This window comes from Notolepis coatsorum, assembly GCF_963971535.1.
Source record: "Notolepis coatsorum genome assembly, chromosome: 6".
In the NCBI taxonomy this organism is placed as follows: domain Eukaryota; kingdom Metazoa; phylum Chordata; class Actinopteri; order Aulopiformes; family Paralepididae; genus Notolepis; species Notolepis coatsorum.
In genome coordinates, this window is record NC_140170.1 from 96,797,048 (window position 1) to 96,822,458 (window position 25,411).

The 25,411-nt window shown below is 45.9% G+C and overlaps 2 protein-coding genes across 2 annotated transcripts in view; one reads left to right on the forward strand and one right to left on the reverse strand.

Moving 5' to 3' along the window:
• Nucleotides 1–15,544, forward strand: part of plch2b (phospholipase C, eta 2b) — a gene marked incomplete at both ends in the record, with an annotated part of 41,592 nt that extends 26,048 nt beyond the window's left edge. Inside the window, 11 exons of the mRNA XM_084315692.1 lie at nt 5,449–5,620; nt 5,988–6,116; nt 7,906–8,009; nt 9,782–9,870; nt 10,018–10,203; nt 10,448–10,555; nt 12,157–12,281; nt 12,429–12,513; nt 13,997–14,143; nt 14,250–14,329; nt 14,423–15,544. Of these exons, the coding sequence (XP_084171818.1) occupies nt 5,449–5,620; nt 5,988–6,116; nt 7,906–8,009; nt 9,782–9,870; nt 10,018–10,203; nt 10,448–10,555; nt 12,157–12,281; nt 12,429–12,513; nt 13,997–14,143; nt 14,250–14,329; nt 14,423–15,544 (2,347 nt within the window). The remainder of the gene's footprint in view (nt 1–5,448; nt 5,621–5,987; nt 6,117–7,905; nt 8,010–9,781; nt 9,871–10,017; nt 10,204–10,447; nt 10,556–12,156; nt 12,282–12,428; nt 12,514–13,996; nt 14,144–14,249; nt 14,330–14,422) is intronic.
• Nucleotides 15,545–16,316: 772 nt separating this feature from the next.
• grik6 (glutamate receptor, ionotropic, kainate 6) lies at nt 16,317–25,411 on the reverse strand. The gene is made up of 10 exons (XM_084316136.1): nt 25,337–25,411; nt 25,032–25,096; nt 22,876–22,907; nt 22,600–22,779; nt 20,738–20,961; nt 19,759–19,856; nt 18,971–19,188; nt 18,064–18,283; nt 17,694–17,938; nt 16,317–17,147 (listed from the first exon to the last, which is right to left on the reverse strand). Exons 2-10 carry the CDS (start codon nt 25,093–25,095, stop codon nt 17,043–17,045), a joined length of 1,386 nt encoding a protein of 461 aa, XP_084172262.1. The 5' UTR covers nt 25,096; nt 25,337–25,411; the 3' UTR covers nt 16,317–17,042.

A 25,411-nucleotide genomic window follows, 5' to 3' on the forward strand; every position in this document is an offset into this window, starting at 1 on the left:
TTCTAATCCGGACGGACAGCATGACGTCGGCGTCGTATGTCATCAGACAGGGAGGAGTACACTCCTCCCGTCTCCACCGGGGATTCTGTACGCGTTCCCCCCCATACACCTGATAGCTCAGCTGTTGGGGCGGGTACGTCAGGAGCGCGGGACTTTGATCCTGGTCGCGCCGGGCCGGGGCATGGCTGTGTGGTTCCCGGCCCTGATTCAGCTCTTGGTGGCCCCGCCGTGGCCTGTTCCATGGTCACCGCGGGCCCTCTTTTCAGGCACGTGGAACTCTGTTCTGCCTCCTGTTCTGGGGCAGCCCCTGATAGCGTGGCTGCTGGAAGGGTGAATCTGGTGGGGATGCGTCTTAACTTCTGTGGTTAACGCCATCCGGAACGCGCACGCTCCGTCCACTACCGCGGCTTACGCAGGGAAGTGGCGTATGGTTCGAGAGTGGTGTGAGGTTGGGGGCTTGGACCTGGTGTCATGCCCCCTGGACTCGGTTCTGTCCTTCTCCAGTCTATCCTGGATGGGCGGTCGGCCTCGACAGTGAAGGTATATGCCGCAGCTATATCTTCTTGTCATTTTGAGGGCAGAACACTGTTCAGCCACCCTCTCGTGGGACGTTCTTGCTTGGCGCACGGCGTCTCAAGCCTGTGGAACGTTCTCTGTCTCCGAGTCGGGACCTCCAACTGTTCTGGAAAGACTGTTGGGGGCCTCGTTTGAGCCTCTTGAGCAGGCGCCATTGGATCGTCTGTCTTACGACCGCGTTCCTTTTTTGGGCCATCACCTCCGCTAAATGCGTGGGTGAGCTATGTGCTCTCTCGGTGCGGTCGGAGTACCTGTCTATTCGGGCCGATAGCAGGCGACTCTGTGGCCTGATCCGGCCTTCGTGCCAAAGGTTAATCCGGAGCTCTTGTCACTCCTGGGATATTGTGATTCAGGCGTTTCATCCTCCTTCTCACGCTAGTGGGTTGGAGTCGAGCCTTCACCTGTCGTGTCCTGTCCGTGCACTGGGGGTTTACCTTAGTCGCACGCAGGGTCTCAGGGCTTCCGATCAACTGTTTGTTTGTTACGGTGGCCCTCGCGCAGGTGAGGCACTGTCCAAGCAGCGCCTGTCACATTGGTTGTGCAAGGGCATTGCACTTTGCTACACGTTGGCTGGACAGGTTCCCCCCGGGGGCGTCAGGGCGCACTCCATTCGTGGTGTGGCGGCCTCTGCTGCCCTGTTAGGGGGGGCCTCGGTGGAGGACATTTGTGCTGTGGCCTCCTGGTCCTCCCCGAGTCCTTTTGTTAGGTTTTACCTCATGGACGTGACTGGGGGTTCTGTCTCCCAGGCAGTCCTGAGGTCCGGGACCTCTCCTGCATCCCGCCATCAGGTGGGCTAGCGGGAGTGTGTGGGTGTGGACCGCGGGGTGCTGTGTCACATGTGGTCCCGATTGCGCTGTGCGTTCAGGGGTGCCTGGTTCCCCCCCTTTTCGCACTTTGGTGGAGTTGACTGCCCCCCCCCCCCCCCCTCGTTAGGACGGGCGGGTGGACGGGACTCCCCTCCTCCCTGGCTGGGGCTTACGGGCCCTCAGGTGGTGCATTTGTCCGGGCCACGCGTCTGCTCTGCCCTTATCTCAGTAGGCAGAGCGGGACGCGATAGCCAGTTGATATATAGCGTAAGGTTATCCTATAACCCTAGTTATATGATACTGGCTGAGCGTCCCGCTCTTAGCGCCCTGAGGTCCCTTGGATGTTCTATGTCGTTAATGGCTTGCTCAGCACCTGTCTGCACTGTACTTCACTTCGTGCACGAGCACTGAATAAAAAATTCCACCATGTACCTTTACATCCCAACATCCGTCTGACCACACCCCCTTCCGCTTACCTTCATAAGCAGGTGTGTGGTCACCTACTCGCCTCCTTCTTCACTTTCACCACAAGGAAGTGCCTTCGGTAGATCCCCACTTGACGAGGTTGTTAGCTGAAGAAAGTTGAGAAAGCGTTTACATTGTGCTTATTTTTTTCTTCTCTCATAAATATTCGAAGTCATAATGTCTACTTCGGAGAGTCGTGTTCACAGCGCCACTCTCCACCAGCGGTTCTCCATTTCCGCCTCCGTGGTGCGTCCTGGAGCGGGGCTGTTGCCTCTCTCGTGGTTAACAGCCACGCCCGGTAGGCGTCCGATGGGTAGTTTGCCTCTCCGAGGAGCTGGTGCACCGGTGCCGTCGCCTATGCGATGGCCTGGTCCTGGCTCTGGTTCCTCTGTTTCCGGGGAAACGTCCGCTGTTGAGCGGCCGGTTCCTTTGGTTCCAGGGGATTTGAGACGCAAACTTTTTGCGTCGGCTCGCTCACGTCGCAAGATGGTGGCTTGCAGGCGCGAACGGCCTGGGTTTGGTGAGTTGCTGGAGCCCAGTGAGAATGCGTCGGTCTCTACATGCCCGATGGAAACTGAGGATTACATGGTAGAGGCGGACGGGTTCTTATTTGAAGGCCCGGTGGAGACAGGTATCCCGCCCGTCCAGGTAACACTGGAGGGGGGTGAAATGTCTCCTTGGGGCGCCTTATTTGAAGAGGGAGAAGAACCTCCGACTCGTCAGCAAGATGCCCTGCTATCAGCCACATCGGAGTGTGGCTCCTTGACCAGTGACAGCCTGCTGTATGTGAGGGATGCGGGTTCGGTGGAGGAAAGTCTGCAGGGGGAACTGCGGGCTTTGTTCCCCAAGCTCATGGCGGTGGCGGCAGTCGCAAACGGCGTGCCGCTGCCGCAGCCACTGCCTGTTCCTGTTCCTGATGATCTCATAGGTCATCTATGGCAGCGTCGCCCGGTGAAAGGGGTGGACGTTGTCTACCCATTTTTCCCCTCAATGGGGGCCTATGTGCACCTGGACGCCGCTGCGGCCCTTGATCTCACCTTGTGGTGAAAGTTGGGAAGGAGGCGAGTAGGTGACCACACACCTGCTTATGAAGGTAAGCGGAAGGGGGTGTGGTCAGACGGATGTTGGGATGTAAAGGTACATGGTGGAATTTTTTATTCAGTGCTCGTGCACAAAGTGAAGTACAGTGCAGACAGGTGCTGAACGCACCATAACTCATAGAACTGGGTTATATACATAACCCTCCGTTTTCCGCTTATGGAAATCGAACTGGGAAGGGTGAGGCGTGACCACTTCCGGCGTAATATAGGGCGCATGGGAGTGGCGTGGTCACGTGCAAGTGGGTGCATTTGTTTTGTTTCCTGGAGCCAGGGCCGCCTCAGGGGGTGTGCGAGCAGTGCGGTCGCACAGGGCCTCGCGGGAAGGGGGGCCTCGCAAAATTTTTTAAAAAAAAAAATATATATATATATATTTTTTCTTTTTTTTTTTTTTTTTTTTTTTTTTTTTTGCGAGGCCCCCCTTCCTGCAAGGCCCTTTTTCATCACAGACCTAAAATCTAGTTTTGCTTATATGCTTATATATTTCACATTAGACACGTTTGTAGAATGTGTCTGACTTGTTCCTGCCTCTGCGGCTCTGCAGACTGCAGTTTTCCGGTTTCTGCGGCTTTGCTGCTCTACAGATTTTAGGATAGTGTTTCCGGTCTCTTATCACGTCCGCCGTAATAGAAGAAGAAGAAGAAGAAGACACACGACACGAGGTAGAGGGATGATCTAATTCAGCGCGGAGGATGTCTTTTCAAAAGCAGCATGGATCAGAAGAAATTACACCGTGGGCCAAGAAAGTCTCCTTCCAACTTTACCATTGGCGCTGCATTGATACTGCGTTATGGTGAGTCAACCTATGATTATATTCCCGCCGTGGACCTATCTCTCTTTCTCTCTCTCTGGAGCCAAACTGGTCGACTAGCTGTAGCCTGTTGTAGTATGGAGTTAGTAGCTAACGGTGTGTGGCCTGGTGTCAGCGCCTGTATTGCTTTTCTCATGTTGTAGTTTCAGTGGTAGTGCGTTAGCTAATGGTTAGCGATAGCCGGGTTGAGCTAACTGGCTAACTGATAGCATCAAAGTAACGTGCGCAGCCGGCAGCTAAAGGCTGCGCACGTTACTTTGATGCTATCAGTTAGCCTAGGCTAGAGTTGGCTGTTAGCTTGTGCTACGACCATTGACATTATCCGTGAGAATAGCAGGGGGTTCTGGCTTATTTTTGTCCCGCCAGCGAGAGGCCTTTCGTCAACGTGGAGACCTGTGTTGCGGCCTTTCGCCCTGCATTCCTTGGTGCAGGTAAGATTAATGAAAATGTCATGACATTACCCCACTCTTCCTTCCTTCCCCTCCCGAATGTTTTGTTAATAACGATGTTTTTTTCCAGGCAAAACATATGCTACTTCACAACATTTGGAGATACGACATGTGCTGTGTGTGAATGTCTTGGTCGTTTGTGTAGCTTGGGTAGCGTTGGGCCGTTGGCCAAAGCTGTGTGTGGCCTGGTGTCACAGTACCTGGCTAGCCTATTTAGCTGATGTCGGCCATTGGCTCCTTGCTGCTTTGGTTTCTCTGGTATAGACCCTCTTCTTGTTGGATTTAAGTGTTGATCTTTGTCCTTTTGGATCTCTCATACATGCTCTAGTCTCTCTCTAACACACACACACATGACAAACACACATGTTCTCTCTCTCTCTCTCTCTTTCTAACACACACAGTCTGCCTATGGCGGCCTTTCTCGATGGCTAGGCTGTGCTCAAGGATCTTCAGTCACAGTGCTCAGGTATTCTGCCACTGTGTACTCTCTGTTTATGGCCAAATAGCATTTCAATTTCTTTCCAATGTGTCTCTCTCTCTCTCTCTCTCTCTCTCTCTCTCTCTCTCTCTCTCTCTCTCTCTCTCTCTCTCTCTCTCTCTTGGATTTAAGTGTTGATCTTTGTCCTTTTGAATCTCTCATACATGCTCTAGTCTCTCTCTAACACACACACACATGACAAACACACATGTTCTCTCTCTCTCTCTCTCTCTTTCTAACACACACAGTCTGCCTATGGCGGCCTTTCTCGATGGCTAGGCTGTGCTCAAGGATCTTCAGTCACAGTGCTCAGGTATTCTGCCACTGTGTACTCTCTGTTTAGGGCCAAATAGCATTTCAATTTCTTTCCAATGTGTCTCTCTCTCTCTCTCTCTCTCTCTGTACACTGTATATTGACTGTAGAACGGGAGCTCTCTCTCGCTCTCTCTTTTGCTATATGTTGACTGTATCATGCCCCGCCTCGGGCAGCGCTATTATTTAAGAATATGTTGACTGTATAAAAAAAAATATATATATATATTTTTTTTTTAACCTTTTGGGGGGGGGGGGGGGGGGGGGGGGGGCCTCGCGTTAAATCTCGCACAGGGCCTCGCATTTCTCCCAGGCGGCCCTGCCTGGAGCACACTAGGTGCTAGAGATGATGAGTTATATCTCAGTAGGCAGAGCGGGACGCTCAGCCAGTATCATATAACTAGGGTTATAGGATAACCTTACGTTTTACATGTACATGTCGTTCCATTCCCAGGTACCCAGTGATCCTGTCCATAGAGAATCACTGCACTGTGCCCCAGCAAAAAAAGATGGCCCAATATCTAATAGAGGTGCTACAAGACAAAGTGGACCTGTCTGATGTCAACATGAATGAATTCAAGAAGCTCCCTTCCCCCGAGATCCTGAAAGGAAAAGTTTTAGTCAAGGTAAAGTTATCCCTGTTAATGATGCTGCACAACTGGCTACTGTATTTAGTCTCTTCATTGCTATATTAATGACTATAAGCTGAAAGTGTAATGTGCACTAATGTAAGATTATTTAAAGCTACAATCCGGAATTTGTGTGACCATCTGAACTGTGTTATTCACATGTTTTGAAGAGTTTGACATAAGGTAAATGAGGTTTTTGAAACTTTCTTAACCTGACATATCTCAAAATACAGGTATGTGTAATGCTTACAAACATTAATACACAACTTTTACACCCTCAAGAATTGATCATGACAGTTTACCGCCGTACAGAAATCACGGATTACGCTTCTTACTCGATTCTATGACTTGTTCTAATTTTCAGGGGAAGAAGCTCCCAGCAAACCTCGATGCTGATGTATCAGAAGGGGATGTGTCAGACGAAGACACCGGAGAAGAGGAAGATGATGATGATGATGATGATGATGAAGATACTGATGCACCCGCAAACACGGTGAGACAAGATGTTAAACATGAATAATACCACTAGGGGGCATTGTGTGTGTATTAGAGCCACCATCAGGCCTTCAGTTCCCAAGCCACTGAAGCCAGAGTTTGAAAGGGGACGGCCACCATGCTGGATAGATATCCACAATGCAGACAATCATATTATATAACAACTAACTATGTCTCAGGCTCTCTGCTGTTAGATGAATTTAAAGCTATGTGACATCACATTTCATTTCAAACCTTTATTTATACACAAAAGGCATCGAGTTTACACAAGTCTTATTGTTTGACTTTTTTCAGGGTGGGGATGGTGCTGCCACTGCCACGCAGCCAAAAAAGAAGAGGGGATTTGCCAGATCCATCATGAGGAGCTTTAAACGCAAGGTCAGCCATTACTGTCTCTTCCTATTGTTACCAGGCCTCTAAGACTCTCCTTCTATGGTCGGCCATTACTGTCTCTTCCTATTGTTACCAGGCCTCTAAAACTCTCCTTCTAAGGTCAGCCATTACTGGCTCTTCCTATTGTTACCAGGCCTCGAAGACTCTCCTTCTAAGGTTGGCCATTACTGTCTCTTCCTATTGTAAGACCGTTCCTCCCTGTTCCCCTCATCAATCTCTCGAATAAACCTTATGTAAATGAGCAACGAGGGTGCTCCCTTCTCCCCACCCCTCTCGCTGTTGATGCTTAATGCTCTTTTTCTTCATCACCAAGACAAATGCAAGTCATTAAAGGGGCAGTTCTGATTTTTGGAACCCTAGCCCTTATACTTACCAATGAAGTTATTGATCGGTAGAGTCCTTTCTCAGCACCATCCCGTTCCTCATACTAGCCACAAACCAATGCAAAGTCAATAGGATCAAGCTCCTGTGTGCACTGTGGAGTAGAGTTCAGTTGTCTCCAGTCAGCTTGTACAGACAGGAGCTTGACCCCTTGACTTTGCATTAGTTTGTGGCCGAGCTACTACCAGCATAGGTTGCTAGTAGCAGTATGGGTTGCTAGTACCAGCATGGGTTGCTAGTACCAGCAATGTTGCTAGTAGCAGCATGGGTTGCTATAGTAGCAGCATGGGTTGCTAGTAGCAGCATGGGTTGCTATAGTAGCAGCATGGGTTGCTAGTAGCAGCATGGGTTGCTAGTACCAGCATGGGTTGCTAGTACCAGCATGGGTTGCACTTGCTAGTGCTAGTAGCAGCATGGGTTGCTAGTACCAGCATGGGTTGCTAGTACCAGCATGGGTTGCACTTGCTAGTGTTAGTAGCAGCATGGGTTGCTAGTACCAGCATGGGTTGCTAGTAGCAGCATGGTTGCTAGTACCAGCATGGGTTGCTAGTACCAGCATGGGTTGCTAGTAGCAGCATGGGTTGCTATAGAAGCATGGGTTGCTATAGCAGCATGGATTGCTAGTAGAAGCATGGGTTGCTAGTAGCAGCATGGGTTGCTAGTAGCAGCATGAGTTGCTAGTAGCAGCATGGGTTGCAGCTGAGAGAAAGGACTCTACCGATCAACAACATTACTGGTAAATAACTAAAAGTCTATGGTTCCAGAAATCACAGCCATCCCTTTAACCCGCTACGTTCTACATTCTCCCCATCTTTATCACCTTGTGGTTGTGTTGTTACAGACACAGGCCTTCCGCTCTATTCATCTCAGCGGTCCCATAAATCACTTATGGAAATGGGTCTGCTGCTCTGACACCTCATCGAGCTGACGAGATGTGACATATGTGACCTCTTCCTTCTTGAAAACCCTGTTCCGGGAAAACGATGACACGTCTTTTGTTTTTTTTTCCTCAGAGGAGAAAGAAAACAAGAGCGAAGAAGAAACTGGCGGCTGATGGAGAAGCCGACCCGGAGAGCCACGGCGGTAAAGGAGAGAAACAAATTGTGTACCATACCAAGTAAGAACAAGCGTTGGGGCTGGACAAGTGTGTCCCCAACTCCCCATCAATCATCGTGATCTGAATCAGAATTCGCTCTATTGTCACATCTTTCTAGTCTAGTGTAGAGGAGTGAAATGCTTTCTTCTCAGCAGCAGCATCAGTGTAAAGTGGTACAATGTGGTAAACACCCAGAAACACACCCAGAAACATGGAAGGTTTTGCAAGGCACTTTAAAACTCAATCCATTAGTATCTATATTGGTCAGTTTAAATCGTCAATAGCAAACCACTTCACCACAGTCTGCAGTTGTTTTTTTATTATGTTAAATAATAATAGGGCGCTCCAGTGGCGAACCACATAACAGCCGACCCGGGTTCGGTTTCCGGACCCGTCGTTATTTGCCGAATGTCTTCCCCCCACTCTGTCTCCTGTTCCTCCTCTCTCTCTCTCTCTACTGGACTGCCCAGTAGTAAAAAGCGATAAAAAAAAATCTTAAAAAAAATTATAATAATAATAATGCATTTTATTTATAAGGCGCCTTTCAAGACACTCAAGGTCGCCGTACAACAATTTAAAAACAGTTCATTAACAATCACAATCCATTTAAAAAAATCAGATATACGCCTGCCTAAACAGGTGGGGTTTAAATGGGATGATGGAGTCAATGTTCCTGATGTCGGGGGGGAGGGAGTTCCAGAGGCGGGGGGCAGAGCAGCTGAAGGCTCTTGACCCCATGGTGGACAGACGGGCTGGGGGGACTGTCAGGTTGATGGAGGAGGCAGACCTGAGGGACCGGGTGGGAATGTTGATGTGGAGGAGGTCGGACAGGTATGGAGGGGCGAGGTTGTGGATGGCCTTGAATGTATGGAGGAGGATCTTGTAGTCTATGCTGTGTTTGATGGGAAGCCAGTGTAGGACGGGGGTGATGTGACTGATGACAGTGGTTCTGGTTATTATACGGGCAGCAGCGTTCTGGACTAGTTGGAGCTTATGGAGGAGTTTGTGGGGGAGACCAAAGAGAAGGGAGTTGCAATAATCCAAGCAGGAAGTGACGAGGGAGTGGACCAGGATTGCGGCGCTGTTGGGAGTGAGTGAAGGGCGGAGGCGGTTGATGTTGCGAAGGTGGAAGTAGGCGGACCGGATGGTGTTGTTGATGTGGGAATGGAATGATAGGGTGCTGTCGAGGACGACACCCAGACTCTTGACCTGGGGGGAAGGGGAAACCAAGGAGTTGTCTATGGTGAGGGTGAAACTGGGGTGCTTGGTGAGTGTGGACTTGGAGCCAATGAGGACTACCTCTGTTTTATCACTGTTTAGTTTGAGGAAATTAAATTTAAATAAATTAAAATTAAATAAATGTTTAATTGATTGACTTTTTTTTGTATTTATTATGTTTTGTATATCTCAACATCATTGTAAATGAGAGCTTGCTCAAGGAATACAAATAGTGTAAAGATCTTCAAATTAGCAGCGTAGCAATGATACGCTGAAGAAAGTGTGGGTGTGATGGGTGCAGAGTGGCAGTAGAATCAGCTCTGGCTACTTTAACAAACACTGCCTGTGTGTCGTGTGTGCAAATCAGTAGTGTGTGCAAAACAGTAGCAGAGAAAATGATAAAATAGCACTGTATTATTATTATTATTATTATTATTATTATTATTATTATTATTATTATTAACAGTCACAGGTCGGTAGCCGGTCTCTAATGTTATTTGTTCATGAGTCTGACTGCCTGGGGGGAAATAACTGATGTTGCGGATTATCATTTGCTTCTATGTTTCTCCTTGCAGGAAGAGAAAAACGATGCGGTTGTCCAGGGCTCTGTCTGACCTGGTCAAGTACACCAAATCTGTCCGCGTCCATGACATAGAAACACAAGGTAAATAAGGACGTCAGAAATACAGAGCATCTTCAACCGATACAAAAGAGATGATCTTTTGCATATTTTTTTTTCTTTTAGCAAAGAAAGGACGTTAACAATACCTCACAGGTTTTAATGCATGTATGTTTTTAATCTGTCTGGCAGCTCAGATGACCAGTTGGCAGGTGTCTTCCCTCAACGAGAGTGTTATGAACCAGATCCTACAGCTGAAGCCAGGTCCGTTGGTTCGTTTCAACCAGCGCCAGCTCATACGAGTCTACCCTTCCAACTACAGAGTGGACTCCAGCAACTTCAACCCACAGCCATACTGGAATGCAGGGTGCCATATGGGTAAGAGACACTGTAGCTGCTTCTCGAATCCCTTGTAATGTACTATGTACAGAAAGTATGTACATCATGCTTCATACTGTTGGTACATGGTACATGGTGCAGGCGTACTGTAGTACGACAAACAGTAGATAGTAGACTATGTTTTACTTTTATTGTATATAGTGAAAAAGTATGTCTTCCCATCATGGGTGTTCTAAGTAGGATATGTTTCATCTTCTATATTTATTTATATGTATCTTTTCAGTCGCACTGAATTACCAAACCGAGGGCCGTATGCTAGAACTAAACAGAGCCAGGTTCTCAACCAATGGCAACTGTGGATATATTCTAAGGCCCAAGTGCATGTGTAAAGGTGAGTACAGCCACTAACAATAACAACACCTATATCACAGCATATAATGAATGTAGTTGTGCCCGTGATGAATGTCCTGGAGTTAACAGTCTGGCTGTGATGAATGTCCTGGAGTTAACAGGTTGGCTGTGATAAATGTCCTGGAGTTAACAGGTTGGCTGTGATAAATGTCCTGGAGTTAACAGTCTGGTTGTGATGAATATCCTGGAGTTAACAGTCTGGTTGTGACTGTTAAGGTATAGCTAAGCTATACCTCACCATTTTTGTACCAGCTGCACATACTGTATATAGAGGTATACTGAACAATTTTGTTGTTTACACTTGTTTTTACTTGACTTCTTGACTTTCTATTTTATACTTATTATACTTATTTATACTATCTTGTTATTATCTAGCACACTCTCAGGAGCAAAACAGAAAGAAACATTTCATGCAAAGTATTTTCTGTGTGACAAATAATAAAGAAACTTGAAACTTGAATGAATGTCCTGCAGTTAACAGTCTGGCTGTGATGAATGTCCTGGAGTTAACTGGTTGGCTGTGGTGGCCTAAAAGTTACAGAAAGGGTCTTGTGAGTGAAATGTTGCCAGTTCAAATCCGCTGATTGGCAGGGAAATCTGGGTGGGGGGTATTGACTGCCAATCAGCAGTCTAGTGACTAGTGACTGCTCTCTGCTCCCTCAACAACTAGAATAGAACTTTAGTGCCACGTCGTCTGAACACAGTCTGAACACAGTACATGAAAATCTTTGTGTTTGGTTTCTTAACCTCACAGCAGCAATGACAATACAACAAAACACACAATACAAGCAGCACAAATATCAGCCTAGAAAAACAACAATAAATAGTGTAAAAAATATATAATACAGTATAATAATCTATAAACATGATACTAAATTGTATCAAGTATGGATGCAATGTGTGTCGTGTATGTAAAATGTAGTGTGGAGTGTCCGTCCATCTCTGTGTGTGTGTGTGTGTGTGTGTGTGTGTGTGTGTGTGTGTGTGTGTGTGTGTGTGTGTGTGTGTGTGTGTGTGTGTGTGTGTGTGTGTGTGTGTGTGTGTGTGTGTGTGTGTGTGTGTGTGTGTGTGTGTGTGTGTGTGTGTGTGTGTGTGTGTGTGTGTGTGTGTGTGTGTGTGTGTGTGTGTGTGTGTGTGTGTGTGTGTGTGTGTGTGTGTGTGTGTGTGTGTGTGTGTGTGTGTGTGTGTGTGTGTGTGTGTGTGTGTGTGTGTGTGTGTGTGTGTGTGTGTGTGTGTGTGTGTGTGTGTGTGTGTGTGTGTGTGTGTGTGTGCGTGTATTAGTAGTAGTGGGCAGGCAGATAGCAAGTTGTGGTGGCTAATTGTTCAGTCTGACAGCCTGGGGGGGGGGGGGAGACGCTGAAGTACCCTTGAGCAAGGCACTTAACCCCCCCCCCCCCCACACTCCAGTGGAGCTGCTTTGTGGCTAAACAATAGAAGGCTGTGGTTGTACTGGGCAGCTCCCTGGTGCAAGTGTGTGTAACTTTGTGTATAACAGAGCGTTATATCTGTCCAGGGCAAATAAACAAAGAAAAGATTATAATAAGAAAACTCTAGGTCAATTATGTCTTGGTTTTTCTCAAGGTGCCTTTAACCCCAGCCTGGAGGATCCTTTACCAGGACAGAAGAAGACCAGGTTAATTCTTAAGATCATCAGTGGTCAACAGCTGCCCAAACCCAAAGACTCCATGTTTGGAGACAGAGGAGAGGTGAGGCATACACCAGGAACACAATCTTAGAATTTCCAGATTGGCACTTTGAATTAAATTTAGTTATTTGTTATTCAATTTAAGTTTCATTTGATTTGTTTATTATCTACGTGCCAGTATGACGATATCGTTTCTTAATTCCTCCAGATTATTGATCCTTTTGTGGAAGTGGAGATCATTGGTCTGCCTATTGACTGCTCCAAGGAGCAGACAAGGGTGGTAGATGATAATGGTAAGCAACCATGGCCGTGTCTGAAAGGTCCTTAGTACAGTACCTACACAATCAGACAAAAGCCACTAACCCTATTACCCTCAGTACCTACACAATCAGATAGAAGCTACTAACGCTACTACCCTCAATACCTACACAATCAGACAGAAGCTACTAACGCTACTACCCTCAATACCTACACAATCAGATATAAGCTACTAACCCTACTACCCTCAGTTTGTACACTATCAGACAGAAGCTACTAACCCCTCTAGCACCTCAAAGGCGCTAAAAACTAAATTACAAACATCTCAAAAGACTACTGCTTGACCTTACTCCTAGAACCCACCTCACACCTGCCCACTTTGACAACCTAGGATGGCTTAGAGTAGACGACAGAGTACAGCAACTTGCAATGGGCCTGGTCTACAAGATACACTACACGACTAAGGTGCCCATGTACATGTCAAAATACTTCCCAAAGGTCAGTGAATACCACGACCACAACACCAGAGGGAGCTCCACAAATCATGTTCAACCCAGATTCTGCTCAAACAAGGGACTAAACACGTTTCGCAATTATGCCACATCAATGTGGAACGCCCTACCCACAGCTGTAAAGGAATGTGAATCACTACCCACTTTCAAAACCACTCTCAAAGAGCACCTACGAGAGACTGCAATTCGAAACTGGCCCCTGTAAATGTCCTAACGCAACCCCCTCCAATGTACAATAAATGTCCTATTAAACCCAATAATACACAAGACCCTCTTCTTGGGACCATTGAAGTAAGGTTTCGTCGATAATCCAATGGACAGCGGTCGCCCCGGGTTCGATTCCCCGACCCGGTGGCCATATGCCGCATGTCTTCCCCTCTTCTCCTCCCGTTTCACCCTCTCTCCTCTATCGGTCCTGCGTGGCCGCTGTCGGTCCTGCGTTGACCAAAAAAGCTGAAAATGCTATAAATAAAATCTTTAAAAAATATATAATAATGAGGCGGCTACGTGGTGCTCACGAATACTGGAGACGCTGGGTTCGCCTGTTCAAGCCCAGCGCTCCACATTGCTTTCAGTTTAGCTGGTCGTCCATACTAATACACATTGGCAGTATTAGGGGGTGGGAAACTGATGGGTGGGGATCGGGCGTTGTGGACAGCGACTCCTACAGGTCGGTTGGTGCGCCTGCGCAGTAGAATCAGGAAGCGATGGGGGCGGCGCCCCTCCAAAGCGCAGACCCCTGACGCTGAAAGATCGTGCCGCGCAGGTGAAAAGATGCAACTGCTGTTACCTCGAGTATCGGAGGGGACTCGTGCTATGTATGACTTAGTCCACATTACAGCCAGCTTGTGGGAGGCAAGAAACAGCGTTCGAGACAGGGGAGGGTTGAATTGGATGATACGAAATTGGGATGGGAGAAAAATAGAAAATGGGAGAAAAAGTGGATCAAAAAAAAAATATATATATAATAATAATGTATTAATGGATTCCATTTAATCATTCGCAGGGTTCAACCCCATGTGGGAGGAAACCCTGGTCTTCAACATTAAGATGCCACAGATCACCCTGGTCCGCTTCCAGGTGTGGGATCATGACCCGATTGGACGGGATTTTATTGGACAGAGGACCATTGCTTTCACCAGCATGCTGCCAGGTAGCCAATGGCATTTCTTTGGCAGTGGAAAGAGTTATTGAATTAGGTTAACAGTGCGCGTAAGGCTTCAGTTAACTAAATTCAGATATTCTGATCCATTTTGAAGGTTATCGGCACGTGTATCTGGAGGGTATGACGGAGGCATCCATCTTTGTTCACATTGCTATAATTGATAACACGGGAAAGGTAAGCAACTCACAAATATACTCTCACATGTTTTCCTCATTTGAAAATTCTACTTTGAAACCCCCCCACATTTTTTTCTCCTCTATGAAATAGCCAAAGACAACTAATGCAATGAAAGCTGCCACGAAACATTTCCAAAAAGCAGCCAAGAAACGTATGAGGGGTCCTCAAAAGGGTCCATCGCTGGATTTCTCTGTACAATCCTCAGATGATGGGCGTTGCCGCCGAGACATGGATTCTTTCTCTCAGGACAGTAGGAACGGCATCCCTCCCCTCGGGCCTGCAGCCAAGGCGTCCCTCCACAAAGGGGCTATGAGCGAGCCAGTGAAGCGTGCTCACTGCGGTCCAACCCAAGACTCGCCGGGGCCCAGGAAAGGGATCCTCACCAGGATGTCCTCCACTGTCTCCAACTCAGGGGTGACTTTCCCATGTATGAAAGGGGATAGCTCTGAACCAGAGACCTCCTCCCAGTCTTCCTGCCCTGGGAGTCCTGACCCTAAAAGCCCAACTTCATTTCAAGAAAACTGGTCCGAGTCACAGAACCAACCGCAGTCCCCGAATTCTAACCGGGCAGGTCCACAGAGCCCAGTTAAGACATTTGAACCAGAGTGGCCCGAGCCAGTTGCGTCCAAGGACTTTGCGGAGGGACCAGAAGCGGATAATGAACTTGAACCCGAGTTAGTGACGGAACCTCTGAGTCAGACAGAGACGCTCTCCCCTAAGCCCTTGGCTCATCCTCCCCCCACGCCTGAATCCATCTGGTCTTCGCTCGTCCCCCCGCCATCCCCTGTCCCGGTAAGACGGAGCTTCGAGGCTCCGGCCAACACACTCGTGTCCGTCTCCCAACACTTCCGCTCGTGCAGTTGCCCGCGGAAACAGGCCACTTCTCCCCACACGCCAATGGTGACGCGCAAGCCTGTTGTCCGGTGGCAGTCGGACACTGAACAGATCTGTGGCAGCTACAGCGGCCCGGTGAGGCCTGTGCCCAACGGCCTCTGCCTGTCTGACAGCACCTCCAGCAGCGACGCCAGCACAGACAGTCTGGAGCTGCAGTCGTCCTGCGCGCTGACTGATGAAGAGCAGCGCGAGGGCACCCTGCAGAGAGAGATGAACGCTCTGTTCAATCAGAAGATGAGAGACATCCGCTGTACATCACCACTTTTCTTCAATGGTGAGTTATTGACTGCTTTATTAATACAAATGTTGGGCGGCTAGGTGGTGTAGTGGGCAAGGCACTCGCCACCAATGTGGAGACGCTGGGTTCGCGTGTTCGAATCCAGCTCTCCACATTGTTTTCAGTTTGGCTGGTCGTCCGTACTAATACAATTGGCAGTATTAGAGGGTGGGAAACTGATGGGTGGGGATCGGGCGTTGTGGACAGCGACTCCTACAGGTCGGTTGGTGCGCCTGCGCAGTAGAATCAGGAAGTGTCAGGGGCAGCGTGAGCCTCCCACGCGTTACTCCTCGCCACTGAGAGATCGAGCTGCGCAGGTGAAAAGATGCGACTGCTGTTACCTCAAGTACCGGAGGGGACTTGTGCTATGTATGACTTAGTCCACATTGCAGCCGGCTTGTGGGAGGCAAGAAAAAGCGTTCGTGACAGGGGAGGGTTGAATTGGATGATACGAAAATTGGGATGGGAGAAAATATATAGAAAAAATGGGAGAAAAAGTGGATCAAAAAAAAATTTATACAAATGTTAAGAGTAGAGGGGGGAAACATTATCATTGCATTTGTGCTAGCTTACGTCTTTCCCTCCAGTTATGTATTAATGATTAGCAATAATATAATAACAATGGTATATTTATTGTGATTTATTAGATCGCTCTACACTTTAGATGAGATGAGTGTTTGCAAGGATGATAAGGTCACTCAGAAGAATTAGAAGATGATCACCATCATCATCATCATCATCGCTATCATCAACAACAACAACAACAACAACAGCAACAGAAATATTTATTATTAACAGTTAAACAGATGTTCTGTGAGTGCATGTTGAATCCTTTCCTCACAAAAACAGCTGCAATGTTTACAAATAATATCATTGTTTGCATAAAGTTATGTTTTCCATGGCACATGATGCCAAACAGCGTGGCATATGATCAAACATTTTTAGCTTTTTTAGTTATTTTTTATGGTAAAACCAAAGATTGTTTAGTTTTCTGAATGTTGAAGTTGTGTGATGCTGCCAACTGTACAAAACTGCATGATATACTGTAAAACCATACTTCAGAGGTATAGTAAAACAAATGCAGATGTAGTATTAGGTACGTAAATATTACTTGTCAGTCAACTTTTCAATTCTAATATGTAAACATTTATTATTTTCACAATTTCATTTTTATCACAACAGTCACCTACAATTCCTGATTTTTCATTTCATCTATACAGTTCATATCTCTAAATTAATAAACATTTTTTTATGTTCTTCTCACGTCCAGCTTCATATCAATTTGATATCATCCTGTTGACTGACCTTCCATACTGAGCCAAAAGTGTCATCATCTCAACCACCAAGCTACAGTGTACACTAAAGCACGCATCCGTACGTTATCAAAACCCCTCAGTTGTTAACAACGCAGATTATAAAAACAAAATCACTATCCGACAACAGTCTCTGAGAGCAAACAGAAAACCTTTTTTCGCCCCACTTTGTTAATACTTAACAACCACAGGTTTCTGAACTGTTCCTCGTGGTGACAGTATGTCCTTATGCTTTGTCTTTGTCTTTGTCTTTGACCTCTTGGGGCCGGTCCACAGTGTTGGTCCTCCAGCGCTGCCTCAGTTCACCAGACAACACAGAGCAGTAGGATTTCTGCGGGAGACACACGCTTAGATGAACACTGGCAAATCCAGCTTGTTCATGTAGGCATATTGTCACTATGTAGTAGCATGTAGTACTTTTCCATGACTATTTTTCAATTACTCTTCCATGACAAATAGCGCAGTTTACACAATCTATATTTGTCAATGTCTATGTTCAGCTGATAAAGTATATTGTTTAATAGTTGATTTAAATGTCCCATGCATTATTTTGGCCAGCTACAACAATCACCTGAGATTTGAATGATCAAGAAATGTTATTTGGGTAATTTCTTCAAAGATCTACCAGCAGCCAAGTTTGAAATTTGCAATTTGACCAGGTGAAAATAAGATTATGAAAAGATGTCCATGACATTGCCAAAAATGTTTGCGACATGTCATTTTCCATGACTTTTCCAGGCTTGAAAAACACAAATATTAAATTCCATGACTTTTCCACATTTTCCATGACCATTCGAACCCTTGCACACGGTCCTCCTACAATTGTACGTGTACAATATGTGTGCACTTGGATGCATGAATGCATGTGTGAGTATACCCTTTGTTCGCTAGCGCTACTGCGGCTCTTGGCAGCGAGCTCCAGGATGGCCAGCAGCACTCCCAGCGCCAGACCCAGGGCCAGCACCAAGAACATCCCCTTCAAGCCATGTGGCTGTGCAGCAGAGGCCTTGCCTGTGTCTGCCACGCAGCCGGTAGCCCACCACTTGCTGCGCAGATAGGCCAGCTCTCCTGCCTCGCTCAGCTGCAGGATGGCCACGCTCAGGTTCTTTATCATGGGAGACCCTTGGGCAGACAAGAAAGATACAATTTTCTGTTTTGAACTAACATGTTGGAAAGGACTCAGTCCTCAGGACTAATTCTTGGAATTTCAGTGTTTTATAATAGAATTCCAAAGACAGCAGCCTCACCTAAGGCGGTAGCGATACTGTACCCTCTCATTCCAATGACTTCATGGGCTCTGACCAAATCACAGTGGCGTGCTACTGCCAAGTCCAGTGAGACAGACTCTCCGATGAAGGCAAAGTTGCCTTCTTTTGCTCGACGAACACCCTCGTCCATATTTGACACAAAACTCTTGCTTCTCTCCATGTGTTCGTAGATTCTGCGAAGGGCTTGATCGTTCGAATTCTGGATGAAGGAAATGTAAATACAGAAAGGATGATAGCATCAAGTCAACAGTAGACTGTAATCAAACTAAGCAATCCGTTTCATGGGTCATCTATTTTTATTACATTTTTTATTTAACCTTTATTTAACCAGGCAGGTCAATTAAGAACAAATTCTTATTTACAATGATGGCTTGGTGAGAGGACAAAAGGGTAACAGGGAAAGGGGACAAAAATAAATAGAGAAGAGACAGATGATACATATATCACAGAGGTAAGGGAAATAATTAAAACACACATCAAACAAACAACCAAATTAAATTACAAGGTATGTAATACATGAAGCAGAACAGCCAACTTTCTTTTTGTTTTGTCCATTTTCAAAGTATTTCGCATCTCATTCCAACTGCTGGGAGCAGCAAATCAGGAGGATTGACAGAAGGAAGTGTTAACACGGGGAACATCTAGCGAGATATGGTGAGCAGCTTTGGTGTTATAGGGACTAGATGACAATTTTAACAAGTGCATCAAATAAGGAGGGGTCAGACCAAGGAAGGTTTTGTAAACGAGTGTATGAATTTCTCGTCAAGAGTAACAATGGCCAATTTACAGATGTGTACAAGTCACAAGTGACGTGTTGAAAAGGGGGTAATTTGTAGCATTTATATTTGTAGACTAAACGAGCGGGAGAGAAGATGCATTAACTTACCTTGAGGAAGGCGAGGGTGGAAGAACCAGCCAGGCAGCCATACTCGATCACATCCTGGTTGGCCAGGTCCTCAAAGCCTTTCACCGTCAGCTGGGTGGATTCAGAGCTGGTGGAGGCGCTGAGGTTGGAGAAATAGAAGGCCAGCAGTACGAGGGCAAACAGCCACCAGGTGCAGCAGATGACTCGTCCTGACAGAGCTTTGGGATGAGGACCAGCACCTGGCCGCCAAACAGGAATCAATCAAAAGAAGGAACGTATAAACGTACACTATAGGTATATACTTATAGGTAGGTATATACTTTTGATGTATTTTTGGTTACTTTTGCTTAAAAGAGTACACTTTTAATAGGTTTACTAAAGGACGACCTACAGTACCACACTACAAAGGGTTAACCCTTTCACTACCATACAACAAAGGGTTAACCCTTTCACTACCACACTACAAGGGGTTAACCCTTTCACTACCACACTACAAAGGGTTAACCCTTTCACTACCACACTACAAAGGGTTAACACTTTCACCACCACACTACAGAAGTTTAACCTTTCACTACCACACTAGTACAAAGGGTTAACGCTTTCACTACCACACTATAGAAGTTTAAGGGTTAAGCGTGTGCTTTGAGTTAGTATGTGAAAGCACATAAGAAGTAGCAAAAATACATTGTATACAAGTATACTCAGAAAAGTACATATGGGTAGAAATATACCAATTATACCTATATATTAATACACTTAATATACTAAATACGCTTAATATACAAAATATACTTTCAGTCTGGTTTTACCTTGTAAGGTCAGAGCACCAGTGGTGTACCACAGACTATGAAGGAAGGTAAAGCTGTTCTTCTCACTCTGGGGTTGACTCCACTCGTACGGGCTCAGTCTGCGTTTACATAAACATCACTTAATGGTAATTTTGTGTTAAAATAAGTGTTAAGCTCTGCATTTCGACAGCCCTCACTGATATAGAGTGTCTGGTCAGTAACATGGGTCTCCCAGTCCCTCCGCTCTGCAGTAAACAGAAAATAAATGTTCTGGTATCCCGTTCTCACTTTATCCAATCAGGAGAGAGAACCCTAGATATTTTTTTTATTTAATTCAAGAAATCTTGCCAAGTCAAATTTGCTGGCAGATAATTTTACTAGGACATATTTTCAAGGACATAATTGTTTTTATTTCTTATTTTTGTCAGATAATTTTTGCAGTGTGGAGTTCTCTCTCCTGATTGGATAAAGTGGGAACGGGATTCCAGAACATTTATTTTCTGTTTACTGCAGAGCGGAGGGACTGGGAGACCCATGTTACTGACCAGACACTCTATATCAGTGATGGCTGTCGGAATGTAGAGCTATTATTTTAACACATAGACCTAACAAGGAAAATACCACTTACAGCACCTTTAATTGTGTCAGAACTCAAACAGATCACAAATGCCATCAGATTCCAGGGCTATACAACCGTATTGTGAGGTACAGCACAGCCGTTTCACAACATGACAAGAGCAGAATGCCTAAAAGATTATGTGTGAACAGTGAGGCTGTAATCACAGGGCAACAGTCAGCATCTCATCATCAAATCCTGTATTTTCATCAGAAGAACATCTCTGATAAGCACTAGATTTAAAGATGGTTGCATGTGAGAAACACAATTTTACAGATTTGTCTATTAAATCAACTCATCAATTCAACTAAATCAACTAAATCCTATGACTATAAGTCCACTAAGAATCTCCTTAGTCAAAGGCGCAATTAACGCAGACTATACCTGGCAACGACAAAGATGCAAACAGCAGTCCCCAGGTAGGCGATGAGGATGCCCACCCAGGTCTCCGCTGAGAAGGGGGACAGGAAGTCAAAGAAGCTGGCTTCCTCTGAGATGCCCGACTTCAGGAGGATGCTGATCCCTGTCTGCATGAAAGGTTTGGTCATGCCCACCACCTTCTCCCTGGCGGCGGTGAGCGTCAGAGGAGCGAGCGCCAGATCTGCCTCCTGTGGGAAACGCATGTTGATAAGATATTCCTTTATTGATCCCCTTGGGGAAATTCAGGCATAATAGCAGCATGGGGGGGGGGAGGGGGGGTACAGGTGCAATGTGATAGTAGAAGACATGATACAGGTCATCAAATGATAGTACAGTGGAGAAGTAACAATGTAAATAGGCAGTGTAAACAATATAATGAACTGAGTATGCGCATATGGGCAAGTAGGCAGTGTAAATAGGTCAAGGTGCAGATGAGGGTATGTATGCTCTCAGTTATATTTGCCTTACAATAAATATAGTTACAATATAAATATAATCTAATAATCTAATATCTAATCTAATATATCTAATCTAAAAATGCAAAAAAATGCTTGAGAGAAACATCTTACAACACTGGGGTATTCGTGCATCCAAACTTCTTATGCAGATGTGTTGAAAGAATTGTGCAAAAACATAATTGATGGAATGAAAGGACATGTGTGGACGTGCGAGGACGTCTGCTCAGGGGGAGGATGACTGTAAACTACTAACGTGTCGGTCGCAGTCAACCAGCACCTGCTAACGGGTCTGACCCAAGTTCGACACTGTTTGACAGAGTTGTGCCCTTTCTGCTGACTTGTTGTACAGAACTTGTAAGTCACTTTGGATAAAAGCGTCAGCTAAATGTAAATGTATATGTAAATTGAATAATGGACATAGTAAGCTTTTAAAGGAACACTCCAACATTTTTACACATATAAATGCACGTATTTGCCATCTTCCCCAGAGTCCGACAAGAAGATTGATATGAATTGAATCTCTGTGCGTCAATTTTGGAGTTGCTGGAAGTTGTATTTCTTCTTAATCTTTTTCTGGATTTTTTTAGTATCACAAACAGTACTGTATTTGAAAATCTGGTATGTCAAAAATGTATAGATGTAACAGTACTGTCTATCTGTATGTCGTGTGTGTCATATGATGAATTGAAAATGGAGGACCCTGATGGAAACAAGACGAAAGTCTTTCTCAGGTCTGCATCCTCTTAACAATTGTATGTATTGAGCTGTACTGTACTGTACCCATTCTGCAATCTGTTAATAAACTTTTCAATCAATCAATTCAATCAATCACTTTTAGCTAGCTGCTCCCGTGCTTCCAGTCCTTGCGCTGAGCTAGGCTAGCTGCTCCCTTCTGCTTCCAGTCCTTGTGCTGAGCTAGGCTAGCTGCTCCCCTGCTTCCAGTCCTTGCGCTGAGCTAGGCTAGCTGTTCCCTTCTGCTTCCAGTCCTTGCGCTGAGCTAGGCTAGCTGCTCCCCTGCTTCCAGTCCTTGTGCTAAGCTAGGCTAGCATGCACCTGGCCCTCTCTCTGTGGCTACTGGACACACAGAGATGCAACTGTTATCAATCTTCTTGTCTGACTCTGGGGAAGGTTGTATTTCTCAAATTGTTGGAGTATTCTTTTAAATGCATTGTTAGTGACAAATAATTTTTAAAACCCTATTCTAGAGCCCCCCCCCCCCCCCCCCCCCCCCCCAATCGTTGGCTGTTGAGGAAGTGTCATAGTTGGTGTGATGCAAGAGAAGTGTGTGGGACTTTCTTCTGGGAAATACTGTCTTTTCTGCCACATTTGATCTTTGATCCAATCAAATGTCACCTTTCATGTACTCACCCCTCTCACAACCTCTCCAATCATCCCATTCCAGTTACCAGCCTCGTCCTGTCTGCCATACGAGTTATCCTTCACCAAGTGAACATTGTACTTGAAGCCCAGTTTCTTGGACAATTCAGACAGCAGGTCCATACAATAACCTTCCAGCTGTGACCCTTTGGACACCGTATATGGATCTTGCTGGAAGAAAGGACGTCAAAACATAGTCAATAACCAGATATTTCATCTTTGTGAAATATAACAGCTGGCTTAAAATGAATGATGAAAATGAACTACCTTTATTGTTGTGACTCTTAACTCTGGTCGCACTGATGTGAAGGGGCAAAGAGAACAAAAAGAGCAATTATCAACAATTATTCTTGAGATGAATGAGAGAATTGTCAGCAACAAACGAACCATTAATGCACTTTTGAAACTGCATTAAAGTTAGAAATACAACAAGACAGACAGTGATGAATATGCCAACACGTTGAAGGGTGAGAGTGGGAGAGAGAGAGCTAGGTGCCACTGATGTCTGAGAGCTCCCTCTCCTTGAGGATTGGGAAAACACCTCCGAAGTCTTTCACAGTTTAAGTGACTGTCCAAACTTAGCCGGAAAGAATCAAAGACTGCTTTGTCCCAGGAACATCTTTAGCCTTTGACGCTGGCACACAGCGAACCCCCTCCCATTCCGAATGCGTGAGGTGAATTGTGGGACGGCATTGATACCCTCTTAGCCACTGCGGCTTTTCCGGTATCCAAGAGATCTGGCCACCCTCCTCTCTCCTCCTTCTTGAAAAAACACTGCGAGTGCCCCGATCTATTTAGAGCGGAGAACTGGTTGAGTGTTCATTCAAAAGAGTCACACAAAGCCACAGCACCGTGGGGTGGGAGGGCAGTCAAAGAGTATCAAAAGCCTGGATTCAGGCTGAGGCTTTGGGGCTCCGTCAGTACCACAGCGCGATCCTGACAACCGTCAGATCCTCCTATTGAAAAGATGACACGTATACACGCCCCTCGGTCCCCTGTCACTTCTTGGCCACTCTGAGACACAGGGCCCTTGTTTGCGGCATAGAGTTGATTTATGAACATTTTGTGAAAATGTCAAGTGGCTTGCTTCCTTCTTTTTCTTATTTTTTTTGGCATAACTTGCGCCAGACAGGATGTGGCGTTTCACTTTGATACTGAGCCCAAGCTGACGCTGACGGATGATCCATTTATGTCTTGTCAAGCCTGAGAATTTTTTTCCCCCATCCAGCAGTGAGAACACGAGGAGTCTGGCAGAGATTAAATAAGCACACTGCCATCAGACAGAATCACGAATGTGCCGACCGGGTCCAGCTGCATAAGCATGAGACTACAGTTACAATACTTGCACAAGATTTTCTTGTGTTCTCAGTTCTCAGCCTCTTTCTTGTTGTTACACAGGCAACCTCCTCCAGAATGGGTTGAGGTTAAATATAGGCAGGGGTCATTGTCAGCCAGGTCAGGTATGGTGTGTGGATAATATGTGTAACAGTTTAAAAGTATGATACATAGTGCTCAGAGATTGTGTATTGGTTACTGTAAGTCCCCCCACTTCTGCAACCACATGTACCCCTGCTTGCCTGGGTTTGAATCCCATCAGTATCTTCTCTCCTGAGTCTCCCCTACGCTCTCTCTCTCTCTCTCTCTCTCTCTCTCTCTCTCTCTCTAGGCATCCCTACTATCACAATAAAGAGCGTTCTCTCCTGAATCTCCCCTACTCACTCTCTCTCAGCCTTCCTACTGTCACAATAAAGAACCTTCTCTCCTGAGTCTCCCCTACTCTCTCTCTCTCTCTCTCACGCTCTCTCTCAACATCCCTTCTATCACAATAAAGAGCGTTCTCTACCTGAGTTTCCCCTACTCTCTCTCTCTGTCTCTCTCTCAGCCTTCCTACTATCACAATAAAGAACCTTTTCTCATGTGTCTCTCCTACTCGGTCGGTCGGTCGGTCGGTCTGTCTCTCTCTCTCTCTCTTCTCTCTCTCTTCTCTCTCTCGTCTCTCTTCGTCTCTCTCTCTCTCTTTCTCTCTCTCTCTCTCTCTCTCTCTCTCTCAGCCTTCCTACTGTCACAATAAAGAACATTCTCTGCTGTGTCTCCCCTACTCTCTCTCTCAGCCTTCCTACTGTCACAATAAATAACCTTCTCTCCTGAGTCTCCTCTCCTCTCTCCTCTCTCTCTTTCTCTCTCAACCTTCCTACTGTCACAATAAAGAACCTTCTCTCTGAGTCTCCCCTACTCTCTCTCTCTATATCTTTCTCTCTCACTCTCTCTCTCAGCCTTCCTACTGTCACACTAAATAACCTCTCTCCTGAGTCTCCTCTACTCTCCTCAGCCTTCCTACTGTCACAATACAAGAAAATATAGCAAGAGTAATAGACGCTCACAAAGAATATGATAGATAGATAAATAAATAAATAATTCCTTACCTGCTGTACACATTCCCAAGCTCAGCAGAAGGCCCATGGTGTATATGATGGAGCTACACATCATCCTACAGATAATACATAGTTGTTATTATTATAGGTTTTGTGTACCAGGTTTACAACATGTAAACTATATAAATAAAGGGAAAATACAAAGAAATTATGGAAACCATTTGGATCTTTTCTTTTTACAATTCAAGAAGATCAAATACATCAAATACACCAAGCAGGTGAAACATTCATAATACAATTTTTGAAGACAAAGAATCTATGAGAGTGACTGTGGAAATATATAAATTGTACTGTACCTGGCAGACTCAAATATGTGACTGCTGGATTGGCACCTCTCAGGCTGCAGAATGAGCGACCCCTAATCATCTGGC